The sequence below is a fragment of the Choloepus didactylus genome, chromosome 19 (genome assembly GCF_015220235.1).
Source record: "Choloepus didactylus isolate mChoDid1 chromosome 19, mChoDid1.pri, whole genome shotgun sequence".
NCBI lineage: Eukaryota > Metazoa > Chordata > Mammalia > Pilosa > Megalonychidae > Choloepus > Choloepus didactylus.
Window position 1 is genome coordinate 32,067,342 of NC_051325.1, and position 18,474 is coordinate 32,085,815.

At 48.5% G+C, this 18,474-nt stretch overlaps 2 protein-coding genes across 2 annotated transcripts; one reads left to right on the forward strand and one right to left on the reverse strand.

The window, feature by feature from the left end:
• LOC119515423 (vasopressin-neurophysin 2-copeptin) lies at positions 1–2,297 on the forward strand. Its single transcript, XM_037811375.1, has 3 exons — positions 1–283; positions 1,683–1,884; positions 2,048–2,297. The coding sequence occupies exons 1-3, from the start codon at positions 164–166 to the stop codon at positions 2,224–2,226; spliced, it is 501 nt and encodes a 166-aa protein (XP_037667303.1). The 5' UTR covers positions 1–163; the 3' UTR covers positions 2,227–2,297.
• Positions 2,298–9,477: 7,180 nt separating this feature from the next.
• On the reverse strand, positions 9,478–10,431 carry OXT (oxytocin/neurophysin I prepropeptide). Its single transcript, XM_037811718.1, has 3 exons — positions 10,229–10,431; positions 9,702–9,903; positions 9,478–9,617 (listed from the first exon to the last, which is right to left on the reverse strand). The coding sequence occupies exons 1-3, from the start codon at positions 10,346–10,348 to the stop codon at positions 9,562–9,564; spliced, it is 378 nt and encodes a 125-aa protein (XP_037667646.1). The 5' UTR covers positions 10,349–10,431; the 3' UTR covers positions 9,478–9,561.
• Positions 10,432–18,474: the final 8,043 nt, after the last annotated feature.

An 18,474-nucleotide genomic window follows, 5' to 3' on the forward strand; every position in this document is an offset into this window, starting at 1 on the left:
CAGCTTGGGACCTGGTGGCTGTGGGCTCCTGGGGAGCCACTGGGGAGGGAGGTGGCAGCCACGTCACCTCTGAGAGGACACCTGCGGACATAAATAGGCAGTCAGCGAAGGCAGAGCAGCAGAGCCCACGGAGAGCACTGCTCGCTGTGCCACCTGCACCAGGATGCCCGACACCGTGCTGCCCGTGTGCTTCCTTGGCCTGCTGGCCCTCACCTCCGCGTGCTACTTCCAGAACTGCCCAAGGGGCGGCAAGAGGGCCATGTCTGACCTGGAGCTGAGACAGGTACAACCGAGGCCCATTGGGGCTGTCAGGAGTGTCAATGCCCCAGGGCTGGCACCCCAGGACAGGGGCCAGCAGAGAGGGAAGGCGTGGGAAAAGGCAGGCTGAGGGGAAGTGCCCAGCAGGAGAAGGGAGGCTTGGCATGGCTGGCAGAGGGGCCAACAGGGGATCAGGCTACCAGATGGCCTAGGAGAGGCTTGAGGTTCCTGGGCACTGTCCCCTTCCAGAGAGGAGATGCAGGAAAATGAAAGATGTTTCCCCAGGAAACAGGCTTGGGATTAGCTCAGGGAGAAGCAAGTAGTGAGGCCTGCTCTGTGCACATGGGGTGTTTGCTAAGGACCAGATAGGGTATTGGATGCTCTGTCCTGCCCAGCATTTAATGTCTTCTCCACCAAGCTCCAGCCTCTCCAAGCCACAGGCACCCTAGCCGCATACACAGAATGTCGCCTTAGATCTGAGCTCTCCTGTGCTGGGGCTACCACCCAAGCATCCTGCCAGGCAGTTCTGCTGGATACCTAGTCAAATTCTTTTGTGCTGCATGTCCAGCCGATTGCCTTTAGCCCATTTTCAGCAGAGCTTGAAGGAAACCTGCTCACCATGGTCCATTCTGCACGGGCCACCAGGTGGCTCAATTTGGGGCTGTTGAACATATTAGAGATGGCAGCCGGGCAGGCCCAGGCCCAGCCTTTCCCCTGCTTGGCTCCTTTGAAGGTCCTGGGCCATCTCAGTGCCTTGTGCCCTCCTCTGGGGCTCAGGTCCCTGCCACCCACCAGGTTAGTCCATAGGTGGGTGAGTAGGGTCAGATCCCTGGTTGGGGCCCACCAGCCTGGGGAAGAGGGGTTGCTCTCAGTCTGGTGGCCTGTCATGAGAGGAGGAGCAGGTCAAGTGGGGAGACAGGGAATAGGGAGATTTTGAATGTGTTCTGGTGGGGGCAGGCATGGGGTGGAGGTATGCTAAGGACCATGCTGAAGTAAGGGGAGTTGGGGGCTTGTCAGAAGAGGAAGGTCTGGGTTGTGGGGTTAGTAGGCAGCAGAGAGAGAGTCCATACCACTGAGGGCCCAGAGCTGGGGAGGAAGGTCTCTCCCTGATGTAGCTCCTTCCCCAGAGGGTGAGGACCCAGAGCTAGCTGTTCCGGAGATCTGGTCCTAGGTCACCTGGAAATAGAGGAATTTAGTAGATTTCCAATCACGCTCCCCCCTTTTGGGGGCTGAGAAAGCAGAGGAGTGATCTAGAACCTCCAATCCCCATTCTCTGTCCCCCAGCTCAGAGTGGGCTGGGGCTCCCCCAACCCCAGTACCCTCCCTGCTCCCCCAGCCTGGTCCCGCAGGGCCCCTCAGATGTCCCCTGCCCCAGCCTCCCGGGCCTCGCCCCTCACCCCGGCTCCCCCTCCGGGTCCCCGCAGTGCCTCCCCTGCGGCCCCGGGGGCAAAGGGCGCTGCTTCGGGCCCAGCATCTGCTGCGCCGACGAGCTGGGCTGCTTCGTGGGCACGGCCGAGGCGCTGCGCTGCCAGGAGGAGACCTACCTGCCGTCGCCCTGCCAGTCGGGCCAGAGGCCGTGCGGGAGCGGGGGCCGCTGCGCCGCGGCCGGCATCTGCTGCGACGACGGTGCGGGGCGCGGGCGGGCTAGGGGCCGGGGGGAGCGGGGCGCCAGCGGGAAGCGGAGGCTTGGGGGGCCGGGGCGGGCCTGGGGCGAGGGCGGGCGAGGCCGGGGCGTTGCGCCCCCACCCCGGGAGCGCCTGCCCGCGCGCTCACACCGGCCTCCCCGCAGAGAGCTGCGGGACCGCGTCCGAGTGCCGGGAGGGCGCGGGCTTTCGGCGTCGCGTCCGCGCCAGCGACCTGAGCAACGCGACGCAGCTGGACGGGCCGAGCGAGGCCTTGCTTCTGCGGCTGGTGCAGCTGGCGGGGGCGCCCGAGCCCGCCGAGCCCGCCAAATCCCGCGTCTACTGAGCCGCCGGGGGCCGCCCCCGCCCCGGGCGCTGACGCCCGCCCTGCCCTGGCAGCAAGAACAATAAAGCCTTGAAATGCACTGGCCGCTCGCCGTCTCTGCCTCTGAGTGTGTGTGTGAGGGGGGAGCAGCACGCGGACCCTCCCTCCAGGCCTGGCCCTAGACCGAAATCCGTGGGCGGATCCACCCCAGAGAAGCGACAGGCCCTGCAGGAGGAGAGATCTCGGCCCAGCAGAGGGTTCTAGACAGCAGGAGGGTCTGGGCGGCCTGGGGCTGGGGCAGGGGAAGGGGAGAGGCGAGAGGCGCCCTGGAGGGGGCGGGCTGGGGGATCAGAAGGACACAGAGAAAGAGAGGGGGAAGACAATGGTGGACAGGATAACAAAAGGGAACAGACAGGGACAGCAGAAAGATGGAAGGCCAGACGGAAACTGAGTGACACAGAGGAGGGGGGGGCAACACGTGGCCATGGCAGAAGCAGCCACCTCTGTGGAGACAGCTCCAGAGCCCTTTCCCGTGGCCTGAGTTGAGTCAGGCCTCCCCACCCGACCTTGTTCCTTGGCTGAGAGGAAAGTTGAGGTCTTCAGTGTTATAAGGAGGACAGAGTAGAGACAAGGGTCCCTTTGCTCCTTTTGTGAAAGGGAAACATCTGGAAGGACAGCAGCAGATAGGAATGCTGCAGAGCTTCCCCGTGGCATCATCCTCCGGCGATGAGCAAAGCAGTGGAGAGGAACTCCTGCTCCCACTTACTCCCCAGGAGACTGAGGCACAGCGTCAGGGACCCTCCCAGGGTTCCAGGTCCCCATCCAAAATCTATTTCATGCAAGTGGAGCTTGTGTGAAGGGGGGAGGTGGGGGATGGGGGTGCAGGGAGATGGTGGCAGGGTCAGCCAGGTAGAAACCAGTGGCAGGAGGAGAAAGTCTGCGGTGGGTGCATCACCCAGACCCTGTCTCGGAGCACCAGGGGCTGTCTGTCCAGGATGAAGCTAAGGGCCACCATTAGGGCCCCCCAACCACAGTGGGAGACAGACCCCACTGAGAGCCAAGCTACATGCCCCCCACAGACAGAATCAAACAACCCACACAGCAGTTGCCACAGAATGACAAACAGACAAAGGAATAAGGATTAGGGACATGCCTGGTGTCCCCAGCCACAACCACTAACATAGTCACATACAGAAACACTGACACACCCCGACACAACCCACGGCATGACAGATGGTGGCAAGTACACACACACATGCACACACACCCACACTTTTGCACTCACATTAGCTCTGGAACACGAGGCAGCGCCCTTTGACAGCTGCACCTTCGGAGCTAGGATGTCTGCCAGCACTTGGTCTTTGCTCCTCTCTGTCCCCACTGTCCCCTCTGCCCTACTTCCCTCTTTTTGCTTGGATCCCATCTGCCCCTTTATCCCCTTTGCCTCTCACTCCCATCTTTTCCTTGCCCCTCCTGGTCCTTGGCCCTATCTTGTTTCTCTCCTGTCCCACTATACTCCTCCCTGGCCACTTTTAGTCCCCTCATCCCTTCCATTACCTCCTGTCCTTCTCTCTTCTTTGCTCCCTCTAATCTCTGCATCCTCTCCCTGGCATTGCTTGCTCCATGTTTTGGGACCACGAGAGGCTGCAACTCCTTCGGGATCCTCCCCAGACTGAGAGACCAGGAGGGAGGGCAGGCAGAGAGAAGTCACTCTCAGTCCTGACCCCAAGGCCAGGCCCTGGCTTGAGGCAGAGCCTCGTGGCTCAAACAGCGGAGTCTTAGTCAGCGCTGCCCAAGTCCAGGTGCCAAGCCAAGGTCAGGCCCCTTGGAGTTTCCCTCGGCTCACCCCGCCCTGCTCAGGCAGCCTTTGATGGTGGCGGTGTCCAGCGTGATGAAGTCTAGCCAGGAGGCGGCAGGGACCACGCAGGCTCCTACCCCTGCCCTGACGTCCTCCCTCTCCCCCAGCGTGGCCCACTTGGTGCCAAACCCAGGTCAGTAGGGCTGGGCTAGGACAGGACCAGAACTGATAGGAATTTTTTTTTTTTATTAAATTCAGTATTATTGAAATACATTCACACACCATACAATCATCCATGGTATACAATCCACTGTCCACAGTATGATAACATAGTTACGAGTTCATCACCACAATCTATCTCTGAACATTTTCCTTACATCAGAAAGAACCAGAACAAGAATAAAAAATAAAAGTGAAAAAAGAACACCCAAGTCATCCCCCCATCCCACCCCATTTGTCCTTTAGTTTTTATCCCCATTCCTCCACTCATCCATACACTAGATAAAGGGGGTGTGATCCACAAGGTCTTCACAATCACACTGTCACCCCTTGTAATCTACATTATTATATGATTGTCTTCAGGAGTCCAGACTGCTGGGTTGGAGTTTGGTAGTTTCAGGTATTTACTTCTAGCTATTCCAATACATTAAAGCCTAAGAGGTGTTATCTATATAGTGCATAAGAATGTCCACCAGAGTGACCTCTCGACTCCATTTGGAATCTCTCAGCCACTGAAAATATTTCATCTCATTTTGCATCCCCCTTTTGGTCAAGAAGATACTCTCAGTCCCACGATGCCGGGTCCACATTCATCCCCGGGAGTCATACTCTGCGTTGCCAGGGAGATTTACAACCCTGGGAGTTGGGTCCCATGTAGGGGGGAGGGCAGCGAGTTCATCTGTCAAGATGGCTCAGTTAGAGAGAGAGAGGGCCACATCTGAGCAACAAAGAGGTACTCAGGGGGAGACTCTTAGGCACCATTACATACAACTTTAGATTCTGATAGGAATTTTTTTAACTCTTTATTTTGACAAATTTCAAACTTACAAGACAATTGAAAAAATAATACAAGCCCCATATGGAGAAATCCGACAGATATCCCATCCAGATATCTAGACCCACCAATTTTAACATTTCTCCTCATTGGCCATGCAATTCTTTCTCTATCTATCTATCTATCTGCCTATCTATCTATCTATCTATCTATCTATCTATCTATCTATCTATTATTTTCTAAACCTTGGAGAACTGGGTATATATATTCTGCCCCTTGAACATGTAACACTTCCATCTACATTTCCTAAAAACAAGGATATTCACTTATGTAAGCATCTTAAGTACATTTATCAAGTTATAGAACTTTAACATTGCTATAAAGTTTACTGTCTCTACTCTAATTTTCTCATCTGTCCCAGTAATGTCCTTTTGGGCATTTTCTCCTCCATTATTAGAGCCAGTCTAGATTCATGTTTTGCCTTGTCTCTTTAATTTGTTTTTGTCTCTTTAATCTGTTTCTCATTTTTATATTGTAGAAGCAATATACAACCTAAACTTTCCCATCCCAACCACTCCCAAGCATACAATTCAGTGGGATTAATCTCACTTACAATGTTGTACTATCCTTAACACCATTCCTTACCAGAAGTTTCTCATCACCCCAAATAGAAACTCTATACACATCATCCTTTAACTCCTCTTTTACCCCTTTCCCAGGCCCAGTAACTTGTACTCTACTTTCTGTTTCTATGAATTTGCATATTCTAGCAATTTCATGTAAACTGGATCATGCAACATCTGTCCCTTTGTGTCTGACATTTCACTCAACATCATGTCCTCAAAGTTCACCCAAGTACTAGCATGTAACATTCCATTATATGCATATACCTCCTTTTGTTTATCTGTTCATATCCTGATGGATCTGTGGGTTGTTTCCACCTTATGACTCTTGTGGATAATGCTTCAATGAACATTGGTGCACAAATATCTCTCCAAGTCCCTGCTTTTAATTCTTTGGGGTATACACCCTAGATGCAGGATTGCCAAGACATATGGTAGTTCTATGTGTCACTGTTTGAGGAATGAGCTGCCTTTTACATACACAGCAAATTCTGGATGGCAAACCCAAGGTGAGTCTCCTGGTTCAGTCCCTCAGGCTGCGACTGGACAGACAGACACAGACACCTGCTGCCAGTATGTGTGTGCAGATTATTCTGCTTCCCCTGGAACTGCAGCCATGGACGGGCGCTGGGAGTTGGGAGCACAGGCTCCAGCCAGGATACACAGGTCCATTTTTTAAATTATTGTATTTTATTTTATTTATTTGATCTACCATTTTAAATTGGCATTTTTCTTGATTCAGCACTCTCCCTGATACTGCATCCTTTTAATTGCTTTCTGGAGTTTTTAGAAAGATGGTTCTTCTCACTCTAACTTGTAGCTTACTGCTTCTGTGAGGAGCCAGAGAGAGGCTTGGCATGGCTCACATCACCATCGGGATGACCAGAAATATATTGCAAGCAATTTTATCCCACGTGTGGATGCCTGTAACCACCACCACACCAAGTGCAGAGCTGTTTCACCACCACGAGTTCCTCCTCCTCCCCCGTTGTGTTACACCAATTCCCGTCCTTTCCTGCCCCTCTCCCAGAATCACACTTCATTCAGGCATCCACTCATTTTTTCTCCAACTCTAATTTTGTCATTTCAAAAATGTTATATGAATAGAACCATACAGAATGTAACCTTTTGAGATTGGCTTTCCTCACTCAGCCTGATTTACTTGAGAATTATTTTCATGCATGTGTCTGTGTCTTATTTAATACCTCATTACTTTTTTATTGAGGATTATTCAGGGTGCCACAGTTTGTTTAATCATTCACCCATTTCCAGTTTTGGGCTATTACAAATAAAGCTTCCATGAATATGTGTGTATGCTTATGTGTGTGTGTGTGTGTGTGTGTGTGTGTGTGTGTGTGTGTGTGTGTGTGTGGACATTTAATTTCTCTGAGCTAAATGCCTGGGAATATGATTGCTGGGTTGTAGGATTAGTGAATGATTAGTTTCTTTTAAGAAACTGCAGACTATTTCCAGAGTACCTGCACCATTCTACATTCCCACCCACAATGCATGCACAATGCTCTGTGCTCATCCACACCAGCACTTGGTATTTTCATTATCAAAAATTTTAGCTGTTCCAATAGATGTGTAGCGGTAACTCATCTTGGTCTCTATTTACATTTCTCTAATAATTAATGATGTTGAACATATTTTCACGTCCATATTTGTCAACCATCTATCCTATTTAGTGAAATGTCTGTTCATTTCTTTTTCCCATATTCTAATTGAAGTGTTTGGGGGTTTTTACTATCAAGATTTGAGAATTTTTTATGTATTCAAGATATGACTCCTTTGTCATATTTGTGGTTTGCAAATATTTTCTCAGTCTGCAGCCTGTCTTTTTTCATTCTTTTTCAGGATCTTTGCCAAGCAAATGTTTTGAATTGTGATGAAATTCAATTCATCAATTTTTTCTTACATAGTCTTAAGTCCTGAAGATCTTCTCCTATTCCTTTTTAAAAAGTTATATAGCTTCACATTTTACACTTAAATATATGATCCATTTTGAATTAATTTTTGTATAAGGTATGAGGTTTAGCTCATGGTTATTTTAATTTTTTTTTGTATTTTTTGCCTGTGATGTCTAGATGCTCCTTCACAATTTGTTGAAAATATTATTCTTCTTCCATTGAATTGCTTTTTCACTTTTTCGAAAATCATTTAGGCATATTTGTGTGGGTCTATTATGAAGTCTGTATATTTTTTCCACTGATATCTGTGTCTGTCTCACCCTCAATACCACACGGTCTTTATTACAGCTGTTAGAATATGTAAGTCTTAAAATTGGTTAGAATGAGTCTTCCCATGCTATTCTGAAATTTTAGTATTGTTTTAACTTTCTATTTCCTTTGCCTTTCCATATCAATTTTAGAATAAACTTATCTATATCAGCAAAAACTCTAGATGGGATATGATAGGAATTGCATTAAATGTATACACTGATTTGAGGAGAATTTATATCTTTACTACGCTTAGTCTCCTAATCCATGAACATGGGATACTTCTCCATTCCTTCACATCTTTTTGGACATCTTTCATCAGCATTTTGTGGTTTCCAGCACACAAGTCCTAGGCAACTGTACATGTTTTCCTAGATTAATACATGTGTATTTCATTTTTTAGGAGTGCTTCTAAATGAAATTGTGCTTTTAATTTGTTTCCAAATGTTCATTTCTAGTATATAGAAATAAAATCACTCTTTATCTTTTGATCTTTTTATTTCCTTATCACTTATTATTTCCAGGAGTTTTTCTCCGGTTTCTTTTAATTTTTTCCCATGATTTCCTTTACTTCTCTGAGACTATTTAGGGCAGTTAATTTAAAGACTTTGCCTAGTAAGTCCAATATCATGCATATTTTCTGTCAGTTTCTTTTTCTTTTGAATGCACCATACCTATGTGTTTCTTTGTAGCCTTGTAATTTTTTATTTTTTATTTTTTTGAAATCTGGGCATTTGGCTACTGTAATTCAGTATCTCTGGAAATCAGATTCTCCCCCTACTCCAGGGTTTGCTATTATAATTGCTGAAGACTGCAGCCACCTCTTCAGTGCCTTTTCCAAAATATTTTTGGAAAGACTTTATTCCTTATTGCGTGTAGTTACCAAAATTCCTGTTCCATTCTCTCAGGGATTAGCCAGTGACCCAGCAGAGATATTCTTGGATGTCTGGAGTCAAATTGTGTGTGTGTGTGAGAGAGAGAGAGAGAGAGAATAAAATACTACTCTCTCAGTCTCTGCAGCTTGACTCTAAGCTGGGGCACTCCTTCAGAGATAGCCAGACTGCCCACAGCTCTGCCTTTACCTTCACTTCCTGCTTGCGCAAGCCCCAAATCTGCCAGACCTGCAAGCCTTGACTGGCTCTGCAGCTGTCCCCTCCCCCAGGCACCCAGGACCGCAGGTCACCTCTCCTCTCTCAACTTCCAGGAAGGCCCACAAGTGTGTCTCCGGCCTCACAGTGGCACAGTGACATTCACTCTTCAGGACAGCATCCTGGTCCTCTGCTAGCTCAGCTTTGACCTTTATCTCCTTTTGGACATTTGTCCTTCTAAGACCAGCCTGCTGTTTGGAGTCAGGAACTGGAGGCTGTTTCCATCTCCTTCACTGCCAGACCCTGCAGTCCCGCTTCTTCCCCAGCCCCTAGAGGATTGGGATGGGGGGCCCTGCACCCTTTCCCTCTCCTCCCACCAGCAGGCCAGAGAACTTAACCACTTCGCTGCCTGTGAGGCTGGCCCTGAATTCCTGTTCCTAACTGTCTTGAGCCTGAGATGCCGGCCCTGGTGGCCTCGATGTTCCTCTTGACAACACCCTCCCCTCCCCTTCGTGATACAGAGATGCGATCTGCATTAGAGGGGGGAAATCTGCTTTATTTCGTTTTCATTATTTCTGGGGGTGGATATGGAGAGCGAGGGGTGAGCTCCGACAGTGTCCGGAGCTGATCCGGCTCAGCGCTGGGAAAATGAGACCTCGGGGTCGCAGGCGGGATGGGTGCGGCAACCGTCTGGAAGGACAGAAGCAGATCAGGACAGCCCGCCCCGCGCCCCCCGCCCCAGGCTCGCCCGGCCCGCGTCGCCGCGGGGCTCACCCGGGCTGCAGCAGATGCCGGCCGCGGCGCAGCGGCCCCCGCTCCCGCACGGCCTCTGGCCCGACTGGCAGGGCGACGGCAGGTAGGTCTCCTCCTGGCAGCGCAGCGCCTCGGCCGTGCCCACGAAGCAGCCCAGCTCGTCGGCGCAGCAGATGCTGGGCCCGAAGCAGCGCCCTTTGCCCCCGGGGCCGCAGGGGAGGCACTGCGGGGACCCGGAGGGGGAGCCGGGGTGAGGGGCGAGGCCCGGGAGGCTGGGAGGCCCTGCGGGGCAGGGTGGGGGGTGCGGGGGCAGTGACGCTGGGGCCCGGGAAGTCCCTGCAACTCTCTGCTGGGTGAGGAGGGCGGATCATCGCGGGCCTGGAGGCTCTGGGTCGCCCTGGTGCTTGTGGGCCCCAAAGCGGTCAAGGGAGGGGAGTCGCCGTGCACCAAACTCTGGGTGCCATCCAGGCCCGACGGCAGGGGCGAGCCTGTGCCTGGGGGCCCCCGGGTCCACCGAGCGCCGCGGGGGGAGGGCTCGGGCCGCTCACCTGGCGCACGTCGAGGTCCCGCGCCGCCCTCTTGCCGCCCAAGGGGCAGTTCTGGATGTAGCAGGCGGAGGCCAGCGCCAGGAGCGCGAGCAGGCAGCAGGCGACGCCGGGGCCGGCCATGGTGCGGGCGCGCTGGCTCCGGGCTCGGGCGGCTCGGGCGGCAGTGGCTCCGGCCGGGCCTTTTTATGCCGGGCCCCGCGCCGGCCGAGCCCTGTCTGAGAGGGCGGCCGCATGACTGGTCACAGCGGGTCGCTGGGGGTCAGGCCGTGTGCGCCCGGCGTGCGCCCTCATTTGCAGGGGCCGCGGGCGGGGTCAGGGTCGCCGCGTGGGCTAATGGACCCGGCGCAGATGTGGGGGCCCGAGGGCGAAGGAAGGAGGAGGCTGGGCTGGACCAGCCCGCGGGTGCGACAGGGACGGGGGCTGCCGGACCAAGGACTCGGCAGCCAGACCCGGGATACCTGGTACCTGGGGGCGGGGAGGAGGGAGGCGATGATCGGGCCCCTCCAGGTTGGAAAAGGATCAGGCAGGAGTTTTATTATTTTAGTCTCTGTCCGCCAGAGACTGTCCCAACTGAATCTCCCCCACCCCCTTTTTTTTTTGTTGGCTACTTTAATATCAACCATGTGTCTTGAAGGTGTCAAGGAATTTGAACAGAATCTTCAAACATAGGGCAACAAGAAATTAAACCTATAGACTGATAATTACAATTAAAAGCATAGATCCAAAATGTGCTAGTTGTGCCCATATTTCCTTAACCCAAGAGTCTAGATCATGAATTTAAATCTGTGAGTCTGACTGAAGATATGGAAACATCTTAACTTGTTCTTTTATAATATTTATCAAGTTTATTAAAATAGAAGCAACATTACTGGATGCACTAAAGTGCAAATATCTACTTATTTTTGGCATTGAGATATTTAGAGTCTGTTTTGTGAAGACGTTGATGTGAAGCTGTCAGCTGCAGGTGGGCTGAAGAACACAGCCAGGGCTGGTGAGGCTTTGCTCCATGACCTTCCCTAGAGTAATTACTGCTGGGTCAAGGTCATATGCTCCTAGGTAAAGTATGATGGTCTGTGGGAAAAAATGGAACCAGAGCCCTCTACTAAGGTAGGTCAAAGGACTGGAAATATTATCCCTTTTTTGTTGGTTGGAGGCTCAAACCACAAAGGTTTTTTTTTTTTGTTTGTTTGTTTTAATTTTATTTTGAAATAAGTTCAAAGTTATAGGAACAGTTGCAAAAACAATACAAACCCCATATACAGAACTCCAGCATACCCTGACCCCCCTCCCCTGAAACCCCGATCCACCAACTTTAACATGCTATCACATCGCCAATTCTCTTTCCCTCCCTCCCTCCCTCCCTATCTATCATCCTTCATCTGTTGCTCTGTCTTCTGAACATATGACAGCAAGCTGCACACATCCTTGAACAAACACTATAATTCACATATACAATTCCCATGAACAAGAACATTCTTTTATGCAATCCCATAAGTGCAGCTAAGAAGTTCAAGAAATTCAACACTGATACAAAGCTTACATTCTGTATTTCCTTTTTTTTTCTTTCTTATGTCTCAACTGTGTCCCTTTGAGCCTTGTGTCCTCCAGAATCATCCTTGGCATTCAATTGTCATCTGTTTAGACTGTCTTCTTTTTTGTTTTTTTTTTTAATTGTGGAAACATATATACAGCCTAAATCTTCCCATTCCACCCCCTCCCTAGCATTCCATTAGTGGGATTTATCACATTTAGAATGTTGTAATGCTATCACCTTCCCACCATCCACTACTAGAAATTTCCATTCACCTCAAACAGCAACCCTATACTCATTTCTTAACTCCCCATTGCCCCTTCCCTTACTTCTCGTAACCCATACTCTACCTTTCATCTCTATGGTCATATTCTCTGATAATTTCTTTGTGTTTACTGTGGGGCTTAAAATTAGCCTCTTAAATCCCTTACAATCTTGTTTTTCTTTGATACCAACTTAACTTCAATAGGACACATAAACTATGTTCCTATACTCCTCCATTCTCCCACCTTTATATAATTCTTGTCAAAAATTACATATTTTACATTGAGTCCAAAACCACTGATTTGTCATTAGAGTTTGTGTATTTTATCTTGTAGGAAGTAAATAGTGGAGTTACAAATCAAAAGTTATTGACTTCTATTTGTATTCCATTGTGGTCAGAGAATGTGCTTTGAATATAGTCAATTGTTTTTTTTTTTTGTTTGTTTGTTTTGTTTTTAATTTATTGAGGCTTGTTTTATGTCCCAGCATATGGTCTATTCTGGAGAAAGATCTGTGAACATTAGAGAAAAATGTGTGTCCTGGTGATTTGGGATGTAAGGTTCTATATATTTCTGTTAAAATTCTCTATGTCTCTCTCTCCTTTCTTTGTTTCTCTGTTGGTTGGGCCCCCTTTAGTATCTGAAGTACGGCAGGTATTTTATGGGCAAAACCTCTCAGCATTTGTTTGTCTGTGAACAATTTAAGCTCTCCCTCAAATTGAAGGAGAGTTTTGCTGGATAAAGTATTCTTGGTTGGAAATTTTTCTCTCTCAGAATTTTAAATATGTCATGCCACTGCCTTCTCACCTCCATGGTGGCCGCTGAGTAGTCACTACTTAGTCTTATGTTGTTTCCTTTGTATGTGGTGAACTGCTTTTCTCTTGCTGCTTTCAGAACTTGCTCCTTCTCTTCAGTATTTGAGAATCTGATCAGAATATGTCTTGGAGTGGGTTTATTTGGATTTATTCTATTTGGAGTTTGATGGGCATTTATGCTTTGTGTATTTATATTGTGTAGAAGGTTTGGGAAGTTTTCCTGAACAATTTCTTTGAATACTCTTTCTAGACCTTTACCCTTCCCTTACCCTTCTGGGACACCAATGAGTCTTAAATTTGGATGTTCTATTTTATCTATCATGTCCCTGAGATCCATTTCAATTTTTTTTTATTTTTTCCCCATTCTTTCTTTTGTTCTTTCATTTTCTGTTCTGTCGTCCTCTAGGACACTGAGTCATTGTTCACCTTCCTCTAATCTTGTGTTATGAGTTTCCAGAGTCTTTTTAATTTGGCCAACAGTTTCTTTTATTTCCATAAGATCTTGTATTTTTTTTATTTACTCTTGCAATTTCTTCTTTATGCTCTTCTAGGGTCTTCTTTATGTCCTTTATATCCTGTGCCATGTTCTTCTTCATGTCCTTTATATCCTGTGCCATGCTCTCATTCTTTGTTTGTAGTCCTTTGTTTAATTGTGCCAAGTACTGTGTCTCTTCTGATATTTTGATTTGGGTGTTTGGGATTGGGTTCTCCATATCATCTGGTTTTATCATATGCTTTAAGATTTTCTGTTGTTTTTGGCTTCTTGGCATTTGCTTTGCTTGATAGTGTTCTTTCAAGTTGTAAAAAATACCAATCTAATTTTTCATATCTACAACTTGGTGGCGTACACTTTCTCTAACTAACCAGCAGATGGCGGCTGCGAGTCACCTATTCCCTTCAAGTCAGTTCTCCTCAACTTTGTCTTTGTGGTGTGTGGGGAAATGATTCTTGTGGGGTTCAATTGGTGAACTTAGTTTGGGTGTGTTGTTGGTGCTGTCTGCCCTGAATGTGGGGCGTGTGTCTGGGTGGTTAGGGAGGGAGGCAGGGCAGCTTTAATAATCAAACCTTCCAGGTGTTCCCAGAGATTCAAGGCTGTTGCAAGAGTCTAAGCCTTCATTTCAGTTTTGTCCCAGATTCTCTCTGCCGCTGATCCACAAGTCCCTGACATTAACGTAGCATCCCTGGGTTTTCCGAGTGGGACCCCTTTCTCAGCTGTGATCTTCCAGGACCTCTGCTGAGGGAAGGTTGTGCTACGTCACAAGTGTGCACCATCCCTCAAGGGAAGCCCCGGGCCGCCGGGCCCTGCAGGGGCGCTCCCAGCCTGACGCAAAGATGGCTGAATGGGGCGTCTCAACCCCCCCCCCCTTCATGCAGCTCTGCCTTCCCAGCTGTGGGACAACTAGCTGTGGGTGCACCCAAGGCCACTGTCTACGGCCGATATTGTGGCATGTGTGCAGTGCTGTGGAATACACTCCCCATCACAGTGGGTTTCCTGGTGCGGCTCTGGGCTGTGGGTATGGCCCCAGGCAGGAGTGTCTCCAGCCCTCCGGGGAGCTGGCTGCAAGCAGCATGGTTTCTTTCTCTTTTTGGCTCTCCCCTCTGCCCCCCAGGCCCTGAGGGAATCAGCAGTGGTCTATCCTCCACACTAGACACAGAGAGGCTGGCACAGCCCGCTCCTGCCGTGCTTCATTGCGCGGTTCTCACCGTCGTAACTGCAGCCGCTCCTGGCTTTTTTTGTTTTTTTTTTAAAAAAGAACTAGTTCGTCTCCAAATGCCAACCCTGGGTTTCCCCACACCGCAGGGCAGCCGTGGGACTTTCAGCTGGCTCACTCACTCATTTCAGAATACAGACTCCCGGTTTCACCAAGTGCACGGTCCCTGTGGTTTTAGCAGACCATGTCCAGCTGATGCATCACTGAAACTGGTGTTCTGGGTCACTTTCTGGTTTTTAATCTAGTATTTTTCATGGAGGTGTTTTTTTGCCCTGTCTCACCTAGCCGCCATCTTAGGCTCTCCTCCACAAAGGATTTTAAGTTAATTATCTGACTGGCATTTAGGGTAGAAAGGTTTGATATGGATGGAACAAGATATCCTACTCCACAGTTTCCTGACCAACCATGGGGAAAAGCTTTATATATATTTTCAGCGCCAGAAACAAACAATGCCATGTGATCTGTTGTTCGGCTAGGAGTAGATCCAGAAACCCACCATGGATCTCTCTCTGTTTGGGCTTCTCTATCTTTTGAGGAGGTCATACATTTGTAATTAGAACATCCCAAACAAACCTAATTATTCCTAGCATCTGTCATTTCACAAGGTGAAAGAACAAATCCTTTGTGATTTAACAGGGTCTACAAGAATATGCCAAAGACAGTCTGAAACCAAAAAGTTATTACTTAGGCTTTGATTTTTAGAAGAGAAACTGTCAAATGTTGTCAGATTTGGACACTTGGTTAAGTAGAATCGTAGGTCACTGTGAAATAATTTTTGGCTTTTTACTTAACCAAAGTGACAAAAAGATTTTTAGAGCCATCAAGTCCTGTTCATTCTCCCCTAAATAGCTCTCAGATCAGTCCTTTCTGTTCCATTCCCCTCCTCCCACCCTGACCCCAGTCCTGTTGCCTCACCCAGACTCCTGTAGTAGCCCCTGCTGGCCGCCCCACAGTCACCCGTGCCGGCCCCAAGCCCACCGTCCTCATGGGAGCCACAGGGACCTTTTTACCTTGTCGGCAGGAGCCTAGCACTCCACATCTCTATAGTCCTTCCATGGCATCTCTTGAACTTCAAATAAACTCTCAATTCCTCACTGTCACCCATGAGGCCTGCATGCCCTACACCCTGTCCCCTTTCCCCTCAATCTCATCTTGAGCCACACTCTCTCTCACACACTTCTCCTTGTCTTTTCTTTTCTTTTCTGGACCTGCCCATTCTTTGTACTTGCTGTCCCTTTTTTGCATGTCTGGTCCCTTTGCATTCTGATCCCTCTTTATGCAAGAGGCTATCCTTGACCACCCTGTCCACAGTAGGATGCCTTTCTATTCTCTCTCCTAACCCCCTCAATGATGTATCTGCTTGTTGACTTGCTTTTCGATCTTTTCAACTATAACTCCATGAGGGCAGGGATCATCACAGGACCTGGCCGTAAATATTCTGATGAGGAAAATCTAGGATGAGAAATAAAGAAGGATTCTGTGTGCATGTAAGGTGCTTCCAGGTAAAGCTCCTGCATTTTGCCTGCCTTCACAGGCATATGGCACCCAAAGAAGAGAAGTGAAAGTCCTGCTGCATTCACTTGGCAGGTCCAGGCCCCAGGCAGGGAGTTCCCAGTGTGCCTCGGGAGCCGCCATCCTTTGGCAGGTACCTGAGGTGGATCAGGAATATGGGGCCACTGAGAGTCAAGTTTTTACTTGGGCTGCAGAAGGGCTTTCTGTTCCAGAATGGCCCAGGGCCCCCTCCATGGGGAGGAGAATAGTCTGTTATGTTTCCTGAGCTATTTATCATTTCTCTTACTCTTCTTTCATTCTGATGTTCCCAGTTCCCCTCTTATCATTTCCCTTCCACCTGAAGAACTTCCTTTAGCATTTCTTTCAGCGCTGGTCTGTTGGCAGAGAAATGTCTTGGTTTTCCTTCAACTAGGAAGGTCTTTATTTCACTTACCTCCTGAATGATGTATTTTCTGGATATAGAATTCTGGGTTGACAATTTTCTTTCAGCCTTAAAAGAAAATATTCTAACACCCTTCGTTCTGTGTTTTTGTTGAGAAATCCCCAGGCATCTGAGTCATTACTTCCCCATAAATAGTGTCTTTTTTCTCTGGCTGGTTCTAGGTTTTTTTTGTCAATAGTTTCCTCATTCTGATTTTGATTTGTCTGTTTATGGATTTCTTCATGTTTCTCCTGTTTGTTGTTCCTTAAGCTTTTCGAATCTGTAAGTTTGTGTGTTTCCAAATTTGGGAAGGTTTCAGGTATTATTTCATTTTTTTCCCTCCATACTCTTTCTCCTCTTATTCAGGGACTCCGATGACAGGAGTGTTAGGCTTCTTGGTATTGTCCTGCAGTTCCCTGAGGCTCTGGTTTTTTCCCCATCCTTTTTTCTGTCTGTTGGCCAGATGCTACCGATTTATCTTCAAGTTTACCAGCTCTTTCCTTTGTCCTTTATTCTGCTCTTGAGATTATCCTGTGTGTTTATTATGGTGATTGTGCCTTTGTAAAATTTCTATTTGGTTCGTTGTATTTCTTTACTTAGACTTTCTTCCCCTTTATTTCCAGAGTGATCACTTTACTTCTTTGAGTGTGGTTATAATAGCTGCTTTAAAATCTTTAATATAGTTCTTGAAATCTTTCATAATTTCAGCATTTTTTATCTCAGTGTTAGTGTTTCATTGTTTGATCAACATCTTCCTTGCAAAGTTGAAGCTTTCTTGGTTCTTTTTATGGGGCTAATTTTCTATTGTATTTTGGACATTTTGAATGACATGTTAGGATATTGTGGGACTTGTTAAATTGTAAGGAAAGTTTGATTTTGCTTCCTTTTAGCCAGCAAACAACCTGGTTGGAGTCAAGCCACAGGTTATGACCAGCTTTCTCTGGGCTGTGCTTCCAGTGTCAGCTCAAAGCCTTAGCAGTGCTATTGGGAGCTGTCCTGCCCATGTGTGTCCCATGGGCCAGTTTGGCCTGTGCTATGGCTGATCCTATAGCTAAGTTCTCAAAGCCTTTGGTAATGCTGTTTAGGGTCAGATCCACGTATGCACAGCTGAGTCCAGAAGTTTGTACACCACTTTGAGGTGGGGGGGGATCTCTCTCTCGAGCTCCCTAATCTCCATAATGTCCCCAACACTTTTCAGCTCCCTGGGTTTCCTGCCCCTTCCCAGTTGTCTGGACAAAAAGCTGGGGCAACAAAAATTGGTGCCCTTCATCCCAACATGCCACATTCATGACAAAGGCAAATAACAAAAAGAAAATATAGGACCACATTAAACACACAGGTCAAGGCTCTGTTCCAGCTCTTCATAGTGGAGAGAGAGTGCCACCTTCCCAAGGCCTGGAAAGAATCTATTCGGCTTTGAGTTTCCAGCCTATCCTGAGCACAGAGGTTTCCTCCTAATGACCTTTTTTTCTTCCTTGGTCACTGAAAGTGCCCCTGTGGCCCCAGGCCTCTGAGACCCTTCACTACTGGAGAGAATTGGAGCCCTTCCATATGGCTGTGACCCGGAGCAGCCTGCCTGGCTTCACACCCCTGCTTCTCAGGCGGGGTACGTTCTCCACGCTAGGGCCTTGTTCCCACGGGCGGACCCCTCCTCCGGTGAGCAAACGCTAGGCCTGACCTGAGGGTAGCAAGCAGAGGTGTTTGCCAAGTCCATGGACAGAGCTTAGACGTGCAGGCCCTGGGTGTTGGCGTGAGTGGACGTGAGGCCCTTGTGGTGTGGGGCAGACCCGGGCTGCAGGGGGAGGCGGCTTCCCCAGCTGCCAAGAGCTGGTGCACAACTCCAAGACTACGAAAATTCTAAATTTGAACCTGGCCTTCCAGATCCTTACAAATGCTTATTAGTCAAGGTAGGAGGAAGATAAAATATGTTTTATTTAATGTTTTGTTATGTTGACTTACAACCTATAAAACATTTTGTTGTATTTTAAATCC